Here is a 19,904-nt window from a genome sequence, read left to right on the forward strand (position 1 = left end):
CTTCTCCAGACAACCCTTTATGGTAGAGAATTAAGTTAGGAAAACGGGAAATATTTAAAATATTTAAAGAATTACTACTATCTCTGTATCAGCAAATTATGTAACTTATGTAAACATGGGTAGGGTTCCCATTATCTGGGATTTAATTAAATAATAAAGAATCAATTTAATAATCTTTAACATATGGACTTCTTACTTTTATTCAAGATTAAAAATTTAATTTTTTTTTCCACTGCTCTTTTAAAAATAAGCTGATGATACAAATTAATATTCTATATTTTCCGAATCCAAAATGGTCATTGTTCTTTGACGTCACAAATAGCAGTTACGTGTGTTATACTTCTAATGTTATAGATAATCTGCCCTGGGTATATGTTTTTTGTGAAACCTAGACTGATTGTGTACTCTGATTTTATATACTTATGTAAGTTTAAATAAGATTGTTTTGCTATGACACTTTGTAAAGCTTTTTAGCTGCAATTAATTCCCCCTATACCCAGTTCTAGTTAGCTAGCACTGTATGGAAATGATTTACAAACCAAAATATATAGTTCAAGTATTAGTCTGTGATGATTACGTAGAGTTACATAAAAATAAATATATGAAATACAGTATGGGTTTTTTTTTATAATATGGCCTTAATCATCATCATATTCAGGGCACGGGTCTCCTCCCACAATGAGAAAGGGTTAAGGCCGTAGTCCACCACGCTGGCTCGGTGCGGAGTGGTGAACTTCACTCACCTTTGAGATCATTATGGAGCACTCTCAGGTATGCAGGTTTCCTTACGATGTTTTGTTTCGTCGTTGAAGCAAGTGATGTTTTAATTGCTTAAAACGCACATAACTTGCAAAGTCAGTACACAAAAATAATATTTTAATAGGTCATATGGCTCTGTTGCTGCGACTGAGTAAATCTATGTGGTTTTTGCCGCGTACGCACATGTTTTAGTGCCACTTCTGTAGTAATCTTGCGAAGCGGCGTAGTGGGAATAATTCTATATGGGAATATTATGAGCATTTTGCTGCTATAATTAGTAGCGTTAGTACAAATAAAGCTATGTTTTCCTCCACACATTACCGTTTTTGGGCAAAAACGCAAATAAGCTAAGTTAAGAAGTACTACCATAAAGAAACCGCTGTATGAGTATTCTCTGTAGGTATAGCCCTATCTCTCACGTATAACAGAGGGTTGGCCCATATATGGGATATCAGTTGAGTACATAAAGAATGAATAAAGTGTTTTATCGTCTGCTCTTTCGGGGTGCCTACTCTCAAAATATTAAAACATTTGTTTTCATAGAAAAAATCAATTTATTTTTTGGTACAAAATTACTATCGACAGTGACAGGAAATAACTAATTCTTATTTATATACAATTGAATTTACGCGGACTAGTCACTAAACATTGATGACGAATTAAGATAACATTTGTTTTTAACTTTTTAATACACAATTAACATTATTTTCAACATTGCTACAAGAACTATTACAAAATATAACAATGGGGTATGGTAAATATTTGGCGCAAGTGCAGTCTACTGATTCAATGATTGCAATTCTGTTATATGCTTATGAGTACAACTAACGAGCTGGCCAAGGGGCATCCGTGTCGCGTCCGATGACTGAAACAAATGTATCGAAATATACCAAGTATGCCTCGGACATTGGCAAAAATCGGGTAAAAATCAGCCCGACGCGATTTTTCGCCTGGCCAGAACGTAAAGAACATAGTCATAAATTGACTGACGAAAGTGAGTCACAAAATGCTTTAGTACGTATACAGTATAAGCCTAGGTAAAGTATTTGCTCGTTCGCAATCGAGGATTCATTTCCTCATATCAAAGCCAATAATCCCAATTTGCATAGTGTTAAATTGAGCTTTAAAGCTATGTAAATAAGATCTATATTTTCTCCCATGTTATATGTATTTCCATATTCGAAAACGACTCCTCGGTTGCGAGCGAGTAAGTCTTGTACGCGTTGTTGTAAGAAGTGGTCGCGAGTAGCTGCTTATTAAGTAGTTTTAACTATTGAACACCAGTATGAGGAGACATTTGTAGAGCCAACTTCAGTCCTACATAACTTGTCTACGAGTGCAGGAACGCAGTTTTCGACCAATCGTGACAGTTCTGACATAAAGTGCTGTCAACATTGACATCAAAATGCATTCCACATTCTCAGTGCCACGTACCGTTAGTTAAATGTTTTGCACGCTCGCAATCTTTGTAGCCATCGCGTGTCGAAAAATTAAACTGTCTTGAGCAATAAATTACTATATACATTTTTATTTTACAAACCGTCCTCGGAAAGCACTAGCTGAAATTGTAGATGAGTTGTAGACCAGCGTTTTGAAACTCGTAAACCACTACGATTGCGAGGTACTAATCTTTTACTAAGGGTACTCTGATGTTGCAATTTAAATACAATTTGTGAAGTATAATTATTGGACCCTTCATACTAGGACTGTCAATGTATACGTGACACATTGTAATTTCACAAATTCGAAAGTCAGGACACAGAATGGAAAACTTTTCATACTGACAAGAACAGAAACTTATTACTACACTACCTAATAAAGTTTTGTATGGTGCAATAGAAATTGGCTTTTTCTGAATTAACTACCTAATACGGTATTTTTTTATTCTTGGTTCGTTGTCTACTATTAAAATTTTTTTGCTTTTTTTGCTTTTTTTTGCAGCGTTATTAAAATACTGAAAAGCAATTTTAAAAAGTTTGCACGAGGCCCGTTCAAGTTACAATATTATGATTTTATAATTACGTATTATTTTCCTATTTTTCATACAATTAGAAAGTTTGATGACCCTAGATTGGCCGAGAAACATTTATAACATTGGGACAAACGCTTTCCTTATAACAAGGACTTATGTCCTGTATAGGCATTACTACAATTAAATATATATTTTGTTAGAGCAATAAATAATTACAAATTATTTTTTTACTACAGAATTAAGAACACAAAGAAACCGTGTACACGACTTATATTGAAGTATCAAAAACCACTCCATTTTAGTAGTGCCTCTCGAACACGGTTAGTCACTTCATTCCATGTAACAGTTGACAGTAATTAAGTTACTTCTAATGTTCGAAATTTTCACCATAAAATGGGGAAAATGAGTAAAGTTTGTTAGCTAGCTAATATTACGTGGGTGTGAACGATGTCGAGGAAAAAAGATTAAGGAAAACGTAACTAGAAGTGGTTACTAAGAATTTCCGTGCTAGTGTCACGTTATCTTAAAAGATATTCGTTAGAGAAAGTGGACAACAGCTTTTTAAACTTAAAATATTATTTACGTGTAGAATATCTGGCCGGGATATGGGAAAGTATGTTTTAATTATTGCTTTTTTTATGGTCTGTTTTCAAAAGTATTTAATTATTTATCGTATGATTATTATCAGACGTTCGCTGGGCGTTTTCACTGTTTTTGGACACAATGCACTGCATTCTGTAATGGCAGAAAGGGTTCTGTATGTTCTAAGTTCTGTGCTTTACACCAATAAATTATTATAAACAACTAAAATTCCGGACAAAGTAAATAATTTTTTTTTTTATTATTTGTAATTTGCACGCGGCTATAAAGCCTTTAAGTATTACTTTTTTGCTATATAAACATTTAAGTCAAAGACTGGTTATTCTATAAAAATAATCAGCAAATTTGATTTAGCTATAACTTTCGTTATTATCCTTTATTTTCAATTTATGCTCTACTATACAAATAAATAATAATAATAATTATATTAATAAGTAATAAATAAATAAATATAAAACGACAATACACACATCGCCATCTAGCACCAAAGTAAGCATAGCTTGTGTTATGGGTACTAAGATGACTGAAGAATAATTATATGAATAATATACATAAATATTTATAATATATATAAACACCCAGACATTGAAAAACATTCATGTTCATCACAAAAACATTTTCCAGCTGTGGGGATCGAACCCACGGCCTTGGCCCAGAAAGCAGGGTCGCTGCCCACTGCGCCAATCGGCCGTCAAATATTATATTATATTGTTAACATTATAAGAAAAGTTCGAAAATCTGGAGCTAAGACAGAGTGTTCATTAGCGCAGCGTCTAAAATCACGCTCAGTGTGCGTGATCGCTTCTAAACGTAAACCCATGTACTGCGGTGTGAGGTCTGGCGGCGGGATCGGCGGCGCTACCACTCGTCGTACTGCGACTTGCGTCGGACGGACTGAAGGCAGACAAGACGTGGGTACATAAACATATTTAATATAATATATTTTTTCCTTCCCACACTGTATACACTTTCATCTTGTTTGTGTAGTTGTATCTTGTAAGCTAGTTACGCTATTTATTGCATGCGGTGTTTACCTGTTAGTGGATTTACATTTTGTCTTCATACAGTATAAGCTAGTTTAAATTGTTTTTTGAAATGTAAAGCTGTTGGTAAACCAAATAAAGAAAAAAAAAAAGGAAAAAAATAGTTTTTCTTGAGATAAACAATCGTATATAAACCGTTATATGTCCCTCTGCATCTTAACACTTTGACTGTCCAACCCAAATTCTTCACCTTTAATTGAAGTCCTTTGTGTTTTTTACTGTAGTTAGTTTTGAATATAGTCAGTTAGTTAGTTGGCTTTCAGTTAGAATATAGTTAGTTAGTTTTGAATATATGTATACCTACTAAAAATTTATATTATAATAGTTAATATTCGACTTAAACGTATTTTTTGCGAGACTAATCAGTATCGAGCTTTTTTTTTTCTTTTTTTCTTTGTAGTTATAATTGACGGATTAGGCAGATGGGCCACCCGATGGTAAGTGGACAACCATCGCCTTTAAAAAAACAACACTTCACACTTCTGCAAATTGCACATCCTGGAACATGCCACCCTGTGTCCATCAATTTGAGGCGTAGGTGTTAAGGCTCATGTGTCCGTAATTACACCGGCAACTACGCCCTCCAGACCGGAACACAGCATTGCTCCTTGCTTGCACAATGCTGCTTAACGGCAGAAATAAAAATGTGAAATTGAGAAAAAGTTTGAGAGCTAGCAATATTCCGGGTGTGAAGTGAGACGTGCGCGGGGCGTTTTCATTGTTTTTGGACACAATGCCCTTTATGTAATCATGGCTAAATGAGGTTTCTGTATGTTTTTATTTATATGCAGATGTATTGGCTAGATACTCCCTTTAAAGACAAGTGTAAAAATTGACGTCACGAAAATCATTTCAAGCGCATTTAAGAGTTCAATTCCACACAGAATCTGAAAGGGATTTGCTGTACGGTAATTAATTAATAATAAATCATTCATTCATCCATTCATTCATTCATTCATTCATCCATTTATTCATTCATTCTTTCATTATGATAAGAATGTTTCTAAAGTTTACAATGTTTTTGAAATAACGACGTAAAATAGAATACCTGGGTGAAAGATTGTCCAGATCGACGTCCTGTAAGCATATCCACTGGGCAACTAACTCTTCATCTTTGGCCATTTCCAGTGAGCCCGTGTATACCAGCAGGTCATCCATTAATACCTTGAAACATAAAACTCTTTAATATTGGTATTCTTTTATTTTATTTTAAATAACTTTATTGCATGAAAACGGATAAAAAGTACAGGACAAAATGAACATTATTAAAAGTACATGCTAGATTATATATCTATATATCTATATATATATATATATATATATATATATAGATATATATATATATATATATATATATATATGTAACAACTGACTGACTGAACTATCAACGTACAGCTCTAACCACTTGACGGATCGGGCTGAAAGTTTGCACGCTAAGAAAGGATTTTTGAAAATTCCAACCCTATGAGGTTTAAAAGTTTGTATAAAATTCTTCATTTATGAATTTATTATTCAAGTTACGTCCATAAAACTTTGATTTTAGGTTTTCGATTAAAAATAAAGAAATACGTGTTTCACAAATTTAAAAAATTCCACCCCTAAATACATCAAATAGGAGTGAAAAATTTATCTGAAAGTTTCTGATTTTTAAAGTAATTTACATTCATATTTTTCTGTTAGCAGCAAGACATTTTTTTAAACCTTTGTAGTTAAAATTTACCAAATCAAAAATTGGCCTTAACGTGAGCGAAGCTGCGGGCAAAAGCTAGTGAAATAATAAAGATTAACATAATACATTGCCTTATATACAAGATACATACCAACTAGTAACAACAATGAGAAAAAAATAAGTTAAAAATTTAACAGATTATGATTCAATTTAATTTCCTAGATAGACTTTTATTTCCTGGACAGACTTTTATTTCCTAGAGAGACGTTTATTATTTACGTCATGAATGTGACTAACGTCTAGAAAGAAAAAAGAAAGCATTACAAAGATGATCACAAATAGTGGTTTCCATAATTTAGTATATTTACCCCAAATTCCTTCACGCCTCTAGTAGGTGTTTTGCCGTAGTTCCAAATCTTCATTCCGTATACTGAAACAGGGGTATCAAAGACGAAAAATACCCTGCAAAAATGAAAAGTAAGTATTTTAAATAACAGTAAGAGAGTATTTTTTGTGTTATCTTCAATCATTCCACAGTAAATTTACTAATAAGATTTTGCTTGTTTTGGATTATCTACGAATTGAAAAAACTAAGAATTAGTTGTTATTTGAGCAAAATAAAAGTCTCGTGATGGAAAAATGATTTTCGAGATTTCGGAGACATTTACCCGTTTTCTCTAACGACGATCTAGGCAATGCCGCAAAAAGTTAAGCTGAATATTCTTCTTCTTTGGGTTAATTAATGGCTTTTTGGCTTAATCTTAGATTACGCTTAACTTATTTATGACATTGCCGAAGATTTATAGGCATACATAAATCGTTCACCAATAGTTATCACCTGAGAGTTGCTGAAACGTTTTTTTTCTACACTTCTACATCACTTAAATCATTAGGCACTCGCTTAAGGCGATGTCTAGATTTAGTGAAAACGGGCATTTATATTTTTATGAAAGTATATCTCTCGTCAGAGGACTAATGTTATTAGCGATCAATTTTTAAAGTAGTAGGTAAATATATCTATGGTGAACGCAATACAAGTAGTCCAGGCGTATGGATACCTATGCAGTGTACAGTACAGTGTAGAGAATTAGTGATATCTGCATATCGTCTGAGAAAAGTAGGTACAGAAATCCTCTGTGGGGATGGGCTTTTATAACATGATACCGAACGTACGAGTAATATTAGATCTACCTTTACCTAAGTTAAACAATGTATTAAACATTTGACCAATCGTGGTTACTACACGATTGATGAATTCCTTAACGACAAGGATGTTTAGAAGCAGGCCACTCCGCTCTCATCTTTCACAAAACAGAAAAATTCTAAAGATTGTTAAACTATAAAATCTGCCTTCCGAACCGGTGGTAGAGTCACTACAAACAGAATGACATTACGTTTCCAAAAAGCTTATAAACTAGGCCTACTTGAAATAAATGAATTATAAATTTTTTTTGGACTTATCCAAGTAGGTTTATCCGTTATCTGAACGCACAAATCGCCATGTTTTAATGTTCGCGAAATGTGACTATTTATTCAGCGAGTACCCTACCTGTTGAGTGTATGTGGCAAGATGGGTGCAAGCCACGAGTGGTGCGCGTGCGACGCGCGCGAGTTCTGACCGTCCACGAGACGCGCGGGCGTGCGGACGTCACGGACGCCACGAGAACCGCGCGATTCCAGTACATTCACACTGGCTGGCTGCGCGCATACATCTACAGTACGGGAAAAATCATCAATTTTTAAGACGTACGTAACTTTTATACTTTAAGATTTTTAATTTTCTTTTTGTACATACTTAGAAGCGCTTACCGCGGTATGCATACCGCTTACCGTTAGCTACGAGTATAAGCTATGAAGTCTACAGAATATTAATCAACCGAAATTGAATCCGTTGAAAGTTTTGCTATGAATGTCAAACAAGCCGAATCCTTTCGCTTGTACTGATAATTCAGTTTCTGACGGGAAACTTTTTAACCGACTTACATAAAAGTTAATTTTTATTGTATTAGCTCAGAACTCTGTCATTTATAAACTTATTTAAAAAATTATTGGGTATACTTCCCATGTTATTCCATTTCATCAAAGCAAGATATGTTTAGGGATCCTGGAGAAACTGAGGGAACTCTTTAAATATTACACGGACACCTATAGAACTTTGTAGAAGTTTATGAGCAGTTGAAATTCGGCTATAATACCAACTTACCCACTAAATTACTGGTACTTTTCTGGCTACATAAAAAAAAAATGCGAAATATATGATCAATACATATACATAGTAACTTTCTACATTTTACTTGGCACCGACTTAAAATGCTGTAAGATAATAAAATTTCTTGCTTTTTAGTTGTAAGACAAAGTCGTCTCTTTTTTGTCAATTATTTTTTTTCTCATAAGATTACAAATAGCCAGGATGCACTACAGACCTTTTTAAACTTAGGTAATGGATAGATAAAAACATAATCTTACTAGACTCGGAAACGCTGATCATATTTCCGTGGGGATCATACAGCTCGATGCCAGTAAGCCCGACGTAGTAAGGATCACCCCATGTAGAATAAATACTGATTTGCAGGACGAAGCCCGTTGGTACTTTCAGTTCTAGTGTACCGTACCATTCCGGAGTCGTGTCAGAAACATGCTGACTTTTTGACCTAGGATTAATGTTAATAATTAGTATTCAAAATATGACAAGACACCTTTTAAAAAAAAACGTTGAAAATGAGATTATTAATCGCTATTTTGTTATTTTATAAGTATTTATATGGTCTTAAATTATTAAATGAAATAAAACGTCACGAAATACTTATTCTCGTCTACTATACAGTGGCTTGCATTGCATGTAAAAAAATAAAATAAATAACAACCGGCTAAGTTTGTTGCTGGCTTCTTCTTAGACCACGGCGCGTTTGGAACTCTCGTAGCTTTAGTTTTAAGTTGACGAATTTATTTATCGCTATCAACTCACTCATATGTCATATTTTACATGTAATGTACGCATCAAAAGTGCCATCTATGTGCCTATTTGAATAAAGAAATATTTGACTTTGACTTTGAATATGAAGTTAATTCTGTATATAATAAAATTACATCACGAAATCACAGAATTAAGAAGATACAAAAACCGTGTACACGACTAATATTGAAGCATCAAAAACCACTCCACTTTAGAAATGTATCTCAAACAATCGGTTAGGCGCTTCCAACTAGCAGTTGGCAGTATTTATTTTACCTGTAATGTTCTAAACATTTAACATAAAATCAGTGCCTGATTAAGCAAGCGCGAGGCCCGTAGCAAATTCTTTAAAAAAGCCTTTGATCTGCTATGGGTTCTTAAGTATAAAGAAGTAAAAATATAATTCAATACTCAATACGTATCTTGAATACGTGTAATCGTATCTTAAACACAATACGTGTTTGCTATCTATAGGTTACAATTTTGTGGGTTATAGTAAATTGCTATAGGCGATGTCTGTGTGCGTGGGCGTGTCAGTGGGTCAGTCAGTCAGGCAGAGATGAGTGGTATTAAATATGCGGGGCCCTCTTTCGCGCGGGGCCCGTAGCAATTGCTACTCTTGCTACGAGGTTAATCCGGCACTGCATAAAATGGGGAAAACGGGAAAGTTTATGAGCTAGCAACATTTCGTGGATGTGAAGTGAGACCTGCGCATGCAATAATGGCGGAATGAGGGTTCTGTAGGTTCTTAATTCTTTGCACGAAAGTTATATTTTTCATTGATTCACTCCTATCTTATACTAATGCAATAAAAGCACATACTGGTTATGTGCTTATGTAATATAAATATGATGACATACACAAGTATGTCATTATATTGATATTTGCAATTAGCGACAGAGATGTCTCATCACTCAGCAACTTCTTCCAGTACTTAAGTAAATTTTTCAGAGAAACATTATTTACTGGATTAATTTTTAATACAGGTATTTAAAGTAACGTATTAAAGTTAAGGTATAACTTACCTATCATCTAGTGTAGCGAGTTCGAGGTGCTGTACGTAGTCATAGCTCGTGTCGCCTGGAGCCCGTCGCAGTAGTATAGCTTGCTGATGTAATGGCTCCTCATCGAGCGAAATGCGTACATGTTTCGCGCCAATGTACGACATTTCCATGCTTGCGTTGTAATTCCATATACGGATACCTACATGTTTAGTTTTAGTCAAAAAACGTGTGAATCTGGACTTTTATGAGTGACAGCAAAATCAATTATATATATATATATATATATATATATATATTTATATGTATATGTATTATTGTTATATGTAGTTTATGTTATAACATATAACATTTTTGAAATATTGCACTATCCCGTTTCCATAATCATTTTCTTCTTTCATTAAGGGTGGTCTAGGGGAGGTCGCTTAAAGCGATAAGACTGTCTTTGCACATTTTTATTTTTATTGTATTTCTGTTTCCAATATTTATTATTTTTATCCCTTAATTGTCTGCAATAAAGAATTTATTTATCTATCTATCTATCTATCTATCTATCTATCTATCTATCAATTGTGGTTTTCATCATCATCATCATTTCATGTCAAACAATGGACGATTAGTCTTTTTTTCGGATGGACACTTGCCGATAACCACCTGAGGGGTTGCTACGGCGTCACCGGGGGAGTGGGGCGAGCGGGACAGCTCGCCATTAGAAGAGCCCCAGGGCTCGATGACATCGGGGGGAATGGCCGTTTAGTGCTGGATATAGGTCTTTTATAGGGAGTTCCGAAAAACACGGTCTTGTGCCGTTTGGGTCCAGTGGCTCTCCGCGACGCAAGGGTCTACAAACGCTGCATTTATCGGTGCGAAGCCGTCCCACCACCTTGGGAGTTGGGACCCTTCAATCTCCGAGGCCTATACGCCCCATTTACCACTTTAGCTTCGCAATGTTGTTTCAGCTGAAAGTACGCTAACTTAGAAGAGGCAAGAGAATTTCTACAGATTCTCGTTCCTATTCTACGTAACATCGTACTAAGGTAAACTTAAACCTGACTAGGTAAATAATTAATAAGCTAAGGCAGCCGGCCTTGGTTGAGTAATTAAAAAAATAAATAATTAAGTTTAGTAATTAATTATTCATTATTTAGACCACTAGATCAGATTCACTCAATAACACCAAACAGTGTACAATACAAATAAATAAATTGCTTCTAAACTGGCTATGCCGCAGGATCAAGATTAGAACCAATGCAAGCCTAGTTACCACATTGATGTAGGTAATACTTTAGTATTAATATATATTTTTTTTTTCTTTATTTGGTTTACCAACAGCTTTACATTTCAAAAAAACAATTTAAACTAGCTTATACTGTATGAAGACAAAATGTAAATCTACTTACAGGTAAACACCGCATGCAATTTAATAGCGTTGAACTAGCTTACAACTACACAAACAAGATGAAAGTATATACAATTTCGGACAATAAGAATATTCTGATATTATTGCACAAGTTTGTACAGCTGCAAATCCACACAACACTATTATTAACAATATTTTCTAACGGAGCACAGAATACGGTCCTCTCACCTCAAAACCATATATATATTCATATAATAATAACAATAATTTTATTTCAAGCGTCTTATACTCTTTTTGTTAGTATTACAAATTACTTTCTTTGTTATTACTAAAAACTATACAAACAAATATGCATATTTTTTATTGAGTATTTTTTTAATTCATATTGCGAGCAATTAAAGAAATAATTTCATTACATTGTAGCTGTGTAAGTAGTAACTTTTAAAAACTACCCACAAATTTGAAAACACTAAAGGATGGATAGATAGAATGTATTTATTGCACAAAAAGAAAGAAACAAATTAAACAAAACAAAAGGTAAATAAATTTATTTGCGCGAAGGCGTCCTTATCGCTTTAAGCCATCTTCTCCAGACAATCTTTTTTTGATGAAGCATATTAAGTACGCATATAGAGTTTTTTTAATACTTACTAGTTATTTCCGTTGGCACCATAAATTCCATGACGATATGACAGAATTTAGATCCCGAGGCGAATTTAGTGCACCACATATCACCAACTTCCGTGGTAATATTGTTACCGTTAAATAAACTTTTGCATTCGATGAAATTTTTGTATGTCGGACTTAAATCATCGCTTATATTTAACGAATAGGCATATGCGCGATTTACTTCAATTCTATCGTTATTGCACAGTATATCTACGCCTGAAATTATAACTCATGTTATGTAAAGTACCTATATTCCACACGATCGGGATGGATTTTATTCCGACACTAAGTACCTATGCAGGGTGCTGCAAAAATGCTAGGGTGGCCGCAAAAAAATCGACTATTTTTTTTTTTAGTAATGTAGTTTTTGTTAATGTGAATGACCGCTATGAGGCGTGCACTTTTGGATTTTCCAAGTTTTTTAATTTTTTTCTCGTTTCGGTATATTTTTATAGACCATAAAAAATAAGTTCCTGAAAGTTTCAATTAAAAATTCTAATTTTAATATTATTTTGAGCTGCATTTTGAAGACAGCTCATTAAACATCAAAAACCGATATTTTTTCATTAAAAATCAATATGCTTTTATTGATTTAATATTTGTACAAGTAATTCCTCTTGAAATATACTTATGCACCCATCAACAGTACTTCGTAATTCTTCCACAAGTTGTATGAATAAATGGTGTTGGATACTTAAAATTGCGAGCGTACCTGTCAAACCAATAAGTTGTTTCTGCCCCCAATTGGACATTAAAGTCAACCTTATATTCTTCACAACATATTTAATTTCTTGATCGTTGCTCTCAAAATCCTCTAATGTCGTAGGACTCGAATTGTTTTTACTCGCATTTGCTGTAGGTGGACGTTTTTCAACAATTGAAGCATCAGCCAGTGGTTCAACGTCCTTCAAAAGTTCTTGAAAGTTCTTATCGTTAGCCAAGATCGATTCGAGGATACTGGGATCTTTGGTGAAGAGAATGGTCTGCAAATAAAAACAAAATCCAATTTTAACAACCAATTTTCGGCGGCAAAGCGTGAAGCTTATTTAAACTGCTAATCCAAGGCCAGTGCTCCTTTAAATATATATATATGCGTCATTTTATCCAGAATTTATCCTAAAATATTAATAGGTCTGGACTCGAAAGATTGACAAATGGTCGTGGTAAAAAGTGAATTAAATTGTGAAAATCCATATCTGAGCGTGATAATTTTTTTTAAAGAAACCTCAATTCGGTATGTAGGAGATATACTACTACTTTAATAAATATACAACTTACGACAATACACACATCACCATCTAGCCCAAAAGTAAGCGTAGCTTGTGTTATGGGTACTAATATGGATGATAAATATTTCAATGAATAATATACATAAATACTTATAATATACATATAAACACCCAAACACTGAAAAACATTCATGTTCATCACACAAACATTTTCCAGCTGTTGTAATAGGCCTTGGACTCAGAAATCAGGGTCGCTGTGCCAATTGGCCGTCAACTAGCGAGTATAAACTAGAGAGCGCGAAAAAAATTGGTACTCACGTCTCCAAAACACTGCATCGACCCTACTAGCTCTCCACTGGCACGAGCAATTTCACCGTGGAATATAATCTGGTCGTCTAACTTGATCTGAACCAAGCGTATACCGCGGCTCGAATAGATACGTGACTTGTTGTAATTCTATAGACATAGTTGAATAAGTACACATTGAATAAGTAGTTTATCACTTCGCGGAAATAGAAATCTGAAGACTTGAGCTTGTTTACAAAGTTAACCTTATCATCGTCATCACATCAACCCATTACCGGCCCACTTCAGAGCACAGGTCACCTCCCACAATGAATGGGTAGGTAGGACCACGCTAGCCTAGTGAGGATTGGTGGACTCCACACACCTCTGAGAACATTATGTAGAACTCTCAGGCATGCAGGTTTCCTCATGATGTTTTCCTTCACCGTTGAAGCCAGTGATATTATAATTACTTAAAACGCACAAAACTTAGAAAAGTTAGAGGTGCGTGCTGGGATTCAAACTCGGCCTCCCGAAAGGGAATTCGAGACAATAACAAGATATCTGTACGACACAATCACAATCAGTCCATTATCACATTAATGAGAATAAAAGATCAACAAAACCAATTTCTTTTGTCGTTGCATTGTAAAGTGTTTCTTAACTATTCGAGTCCGTTAAAGCTATTAACAAATACATTCGTTTAGTTAGCCGAGTATGGGATGATAAGAAATGCACTTTAAAATTTCTACGACATCAAGGACAAGTCAAAAATGTATGCCTTATAACTCAATACCTAGTTTACATTTTGATCCAGTGCTGGATTTCTTCTGGAATTAGGTGAATAGCTTTGGTTCCAATCCAGCGCTGAAATGGAATTCAGGCATGAAGACCATCTAAAGCCGAGAGCCAAACTCACCCATATCCTCAAAACAGCGAGTTTAGTGCAAGTCGTCAACAACACACTAACTGCAATAGGTAGTGCTCGAGGGGCGGACGCGCTCCACGCATTTTTGTCATCCCTTGTGCGACACACGCCATCCACTATGTTCTCTAAACGACCGTACTTGGAATGATCTCCGGTGTCTGAATCGGTCCAGACCTAGGAGTGACATAAATAAAAATAAAACCGAAACGTCTCTAGAAGATCAAATTTGCAATATTTCGGTATTTCGGTAGACCATCGGATAGGTGCTCAGAAAATGTCAACAGTCCAACTTATTCCAATTCAAGTCTTACGCCTAGTGCCTACGCTCTTATGCTTTTTAATCTAAAAAAATGCGGTTAGTCTCTCTTTGGGAGTATTCTACAAGACGCATTAGTGATATAACTTACCTTCTCAATCTTAACCTGATGACCATTCGAATCAAACATCTCCACGCCATTCAAACCAACAAGAAATTTGTCTCCCCAGTTTGAATAAATTTTAATCTCTAACAGTCTCCCTTCTGGTAGTTCTGGTATAATAAATTCAGTTTTAGGTCTCTCCTTTTGGACATTTTTACTCGGCATTGAAATGTATGATGTAGGTTTTTTTGGGTTCACGTTGGTGATAGTCTTTTTATAGATAAGCTGTGAACCATTTGATGATGCTTCGTTCGAAAAAAGTTTTTGGTTATTTCTGTTAGCTTCATGGAAACCTAAAATAGTGCATCTATTTTATAGTAAAAAATAAATCAGAAAATTAAATAGAATAACAATTGGTCCTCCTAGCAGAATATCTGAATTTATGGTAAAATAAGAATAAGATACTGTGAGATTTTCTTTAATTAAAAAATATACTAAAAATAATCTTACGTGATCCTAAAACGACGTCATTAAAATCATCATCGCCATTACTGTTTAAGACCCTGTGCCGCGGCGTCACGTAATGCGGAAGAAGGTCCGAGAGGAAATCATTTGTTGCACCGCTTGTAGAATCACTCCATTCAAGTTTGCCGTTGACATTTGGTTTTCTTCGTCCATTATGGGTATAACCTAATTAGAATAACATTAATTATGTATTGTTTTTATTTTTAGGTACGTTTAGTGGCGAGGATGGAAACGACCAACAGTAAAGCGTAACGCCAGCCTTACGTGACGTCTAGAGATTTTAAGAGACTTCACATCAGCACATTTCTGCCCTCAACATTTCTATCTAAACCGCAACTTATATTATTTATGAATATTATATTATATATAATTGGCTTTCTATTCAGCTCCAATGAAATTAGAATTAAAAAAGTTTTATCGTTAAATATGCTTAAAAGTTTTATCGTTACGCACAATATTTCCGCTTTTATGCAATTAATTTGAGATAGCTATCTATCTTTCTAACTTAGCTATCTTTCTTAGGAGCCTCTATCTTCTTATTTTCATAAAGATAAATTATTCAGAGAGCCAATGCTGTTTATAGAACTGTGAGAAGTTGTATAGATATTTTTTTTATAAACTGAAAACTCATTTAACCGAAAATTCACGTAAATCTACTAAGGCGCGCGGTGTTGGGTCGCTTGATATGACTATGGTTTTTCGCAACTGCTTGATAGATTAAAAACGACTTTTGTATAATTACGTAGTTTGTAATTAAAAGCTTGTGAAAAGAAAAAAACAAAGAAAACATAGTCGTTTATTACCATTTATACGATTACTCCGTAAAGTGCCAGCTGAATGTGCAATTTGTTGTTTTTGGGGCTTCAAAATCATATCCATCGGCGTATCTAACGACGTTCGTCGTAAAAATCTAAAGAAGTAATAAATTTAAGTTAAATTCACTTTCGTTTTTTTTAAGTTTCGAAATGAAATTAAAAGCATTTTTACACTTATTAGTTAAGAACCTGCCTGTGGTTTTCCATTTTTGTATTTCCATATCTTGGTCCTGGAAGTTCGTATGTTGAAGAGGAATCACCTATGTTGTTTTTTATGTGCGTCTCTTTGATTTTCCTGGAATAAAGCAATAATAATCTGTATTTATTGAATAAAACTATTATCTACTGGACACCATGGTACAGGCGTCAGGAGCAAGCAGCTACTTGTTAGTACGTAACGTAATCTACTAAAATGCGTGGCCCTGCTGCGTTAGTCTTAAGGTTAGAAAACAATACATAAAAGCCTATAAACAAAAACCAGATATCTAGGAAAATCGCGTAAGTAAGTATAAGCAGCGTGCAACGACTTCCAATGTAGGTAAACATAAAGGCATTTTAACAACGTATTTGATATTTTGATGCCAAGAAACAATTACTTAATAATCTACAAAAGTAAACATTACTTGGTAATATCTTCGAGCCATAATGGAACTTTCGCGTCCTCAGCCGAAAGCTCAAAACCGCGTTGCTGTGCCATTCTTCAGCCATCAGTTTATTGGATTATCCATTAACAAGAACCTTTGTAAGCGCTGCGAAGGTTTATAAAAAAAATATTTGATTAAAAATCATTCTAGCCGATTTCTATACTGGGAGCTGAACTATAAAAGACATTAATTAATAACTGTTTTGCACAATTTATTTAATTTGCTTTTATAATAGTTATTTATTTACAGCGTTATTTTATCGGTTCATTGCCACTTGCCACTTTTGAAACATAATTTGGCGCTGTTTGTTTGACCTTGGTTACTATGGTGACGTTCAAACTGTCAAAATATATGATGTTTGTATTCTCACCGAGAAAAAGTTAGCGTGCTAAACTTTCAATCGACTTTACATTATCTGCCTGTGAGTCAATGTCACAGATATTTTATTGTCATCTTGTGTAAATGTCAACAGTGTCAACCAACAGTCAGCTCAACTTTTGTATCTACGTCGGCAGATAACCTAAAAAGTATTTTTGTACCAACTGTTTTTCAATGAATTAGTGAAAAACTCACAAATTTTATTAAAGAAAAACTTACTTTATTAACCCAGTGTTATTTGTATGGTCAATATGTCTGATCTAAATCCGGAACTCCTAGAAGAAAGGACTAAAAGTGCCGAAAAACAGGTGATGGAAATTGAAGATGAAATGGACAAGTTGGCGAAGGAAGATCTTAGTTTTATAGGTGATCCACGACTTGATAAACTGCTCACTGACAACGAAAAATTAAAACATCGCCTAGTAATCCTAGAAAATGCAATCAAAAAGGAACGAGGAGGAGAAAGCTCCATAGCGGTAAAAAAGGAGTCTAAGAAACCACCCACGCTGATTACTGATATCTATTCCGTAGATGGTACCTTCTGCATACTCGACGAACTCAGAAATATTTTCACCGTAGCCATTTTCTCAGCATACCCAGACTTAGAAGATCCACCAATCCAAATCTCCCTATCTGGTAACAATCCAAAGTTTGGGGACTACCAATGCAACTCTGCTATGCAGATATCGCAGATGCTTAAAGCTAAAAATATAAAAACCAATCCGAGAGAAGTAGCTAACAATATTCTAAATAAAACACCAACATCGCCTCTTGTTAGTAAAATGGAAGTTGCCGGAGCTGGATTTTTAAATATTTACTTAAATAAACAGTCAGCGGAACACATTCTTAACTGTATATTCAGATCTGGTGTTAAACCACCACCTGTGAAAAAGGAACGAATCATTGTTGACTTCTCCTCACCGAATGTAGCGAAAGAAATGCATGTGGGTCACTTAAGGTCAACAATAATAGGTGACAGTATTTGTAGACTTTTAGAGTACCTAAATCATGATGTACTCCGATTAAATCATCTTGGGGATTGGGGAACGCAGTTTGGTATGCTCATTGCTCATTTACAAGACATGTTTCCAGACTTCAAAACCCATTCTCCTCCTATAGCTGATTTACAAGCATTTTACAAAGAGTCTAAAAAAAGGTTTGATGAGGATGAAGAATTCAAAAAGAGAGCTTACGCTTGTGTTGTCCAGCTGCAGTCGGGACAGCCTGATTACATTGCTGCCTGGAAGTTAATTTGTAATGTGTCACTTCAGGACTTCCAAACAATATACGACCGGTTAAATATTAAAATAACCCCAAGAGGAGAATCTTTCTATCACAGTAGGATGAATGCAGATGTAAAGGAATTGAAAGAAAAGGGTTATTTAGAAGAAGATGAAGGGAGGTTAATTATGTGGCCACACCCAGATAAAAATGAGGGTATACCATTAACAATTGTCAAATCGGATGGTGGGTACACTTATGACACCTCTGATATGTCAGCTATAAAACAGAGGGTTCAAGAAGAGAGAGCTGATAGGTTCATTTATGTGACAGATGTTGGGCAATACACACACTTTTTGCTTATAGATGCTTGTGCTAGAAGAGCTGGGATATTGACTAATAACAAAAAATTAGAACACGTAGGCTTTGGAGTGGTCCTTGGTGAAGATAAGAAGAAATTTAAGACAAGGTCTGGTGATACTATTAAGTTACGAGATTTGCTTGATGAGGGCTTAAAAAGAGCACTTGATAAGTTAATAGAGAAAGGTAGGGACAAAGTTCTCACTCCTGAGGAGTTAAAACAAGCACAAGAAGCTGTTGCGTATGGTTGCATAAAGTATGCAGACCTCTCACACAATAGAATTAACGATTATGTCTTCTCTTTTGATAAAATGTTAGATGATAAAGGTAATACAGCAGTTTATTTACTGTATTCATTAACTAGGATTAGGTCTATTGCTCGGAATGCTAAAATATCAGTCGAAAAATTAATGGAGGAAGCTCAAAAAAGTGGTATCAAACTGACAGATGAAACAGAATGGAAACTGGGCAAAGTTCTTCTGCGGTTCCCAGAAGTTATCCTTAAAGTTTCTAAGGATTTATACATACATAGTTTATGTGAGTATTTATATGAAATATGCTCAGCATTTACAGATTTTTATGACAAATGCTATTGCATTGAAAAAGATAAAAGTGGAAATATTGTTAAGGTTTTCTATGAGAGGTTGATGCTCTGTGAAGTTACTGCAAAAGTAATGCAGAAATGTCTTGATATTTTAGGTCTTACAACAGTATCTAAAATGTAAAATAATATATGGGGTTAATTTCCACCCACCTGCAATTTTTATAAACCAGTTGCAGTTTAACCTTTTACGGCATATAAATATTGATAGCCTCCTAAATAAATGAGGTATCTAACACAAGAATAGTCAAGTCAATAGTTCTTGAGATTAGCTCGCTTGAATATGATTTTTTTTATTACATTATAATATTTGCATTTATATAGAGATACTAAATTACTGTTACAGTGTAACAGTAATTTAGTAGCATTTTTGCATATAGGTATTTGTTTTCAAACGGATTTAACTGGCAGTGAATGAGATAAGCTAAGCCATAATATTCAAAGCCTCTTTAAAGCCAAATTATAAAGAAATCCTTATTTATGAAAATGTAATAACACTCTGCGTGATTCACCTAGTGGTTTTGTAGTTGTGT

The 19,904-nt window shown here is 34.6% G+C and overlaps 2 protein-coding genes across 2 annotated transcripts; one reads left to right on the forward strand and one right to left on the reverse strand.

Moving 5' to 3' along the window:
* Positions 1-3,996: 3,996 nt before the first annotated feature.
* On the reverse strand, positions 3,997-16,882 carry LOC120630966 (katanin-interacting protein-like). Its single transcript, XM_039900336.1, has 15 exons — positions 16,791-16,882; positions 16,361-16,462; positions 16,156-16,262; positions 15,338-15,517; positions 14,876-15,180; positions 14,460-14,642; positions 13,574-13,711; positions 12,739-13,009; positions 12,009-12,242; positions 10,022-10,199; positions 8,510-8,694; positions 7,593-7,755; positions 6,412-6,505; positions 5,423-5,538; positions 3,997-4,225 (listed from the first exon to the last, which is right to left on the reverse strand). The coding sequence occupies exons 1-15, from the start codon at positions 16,862-16,864 to the stop codon at positions 4,117-4,119; spliced, it is 2,439 nt and encodes an 812-aa protein (XP_039756270.1). The 5' UTR covers positions 16,865-16,882; the 3' UTR covers positions 3,997-4,116.
* Positions 16,883-17,289: 407 nt separating this feature from the next.
* LOC120630834 (arginine--tRNA ligase, cytoplasmic) lies at positions 17,290-19,696 on the forward strand. The gene has a single exon (XM_039900128.1). The coding sequence runs from the start codon at positions 17,432-17,434 to the stop codon at positions 19,493-19,495; it is 2,064 nt and encodes a 687-aa protein (XP_039756062.1). The 5' UTR covers positions 17,290-17,431; the 3' UTR covers positions 19,496-19,696.
* The last annotated feature ends 208 nt before the right edge of the window (positions 19,697-19,904 follow it).

The sequence above is a fragment of the Pararge aegeria genome, chromosome 17 (genome assembly GCF_905163445.1).
Source record: "Pararge aegeria chromosome 17, ilParAegt1.1, whole genome shotgun sequence".
NCBI lineage: Eukaryota > Metazoa > Arthropoda > Insecta > Lepidoptera > Nymphalidae > Pararge > Pararge aegeria.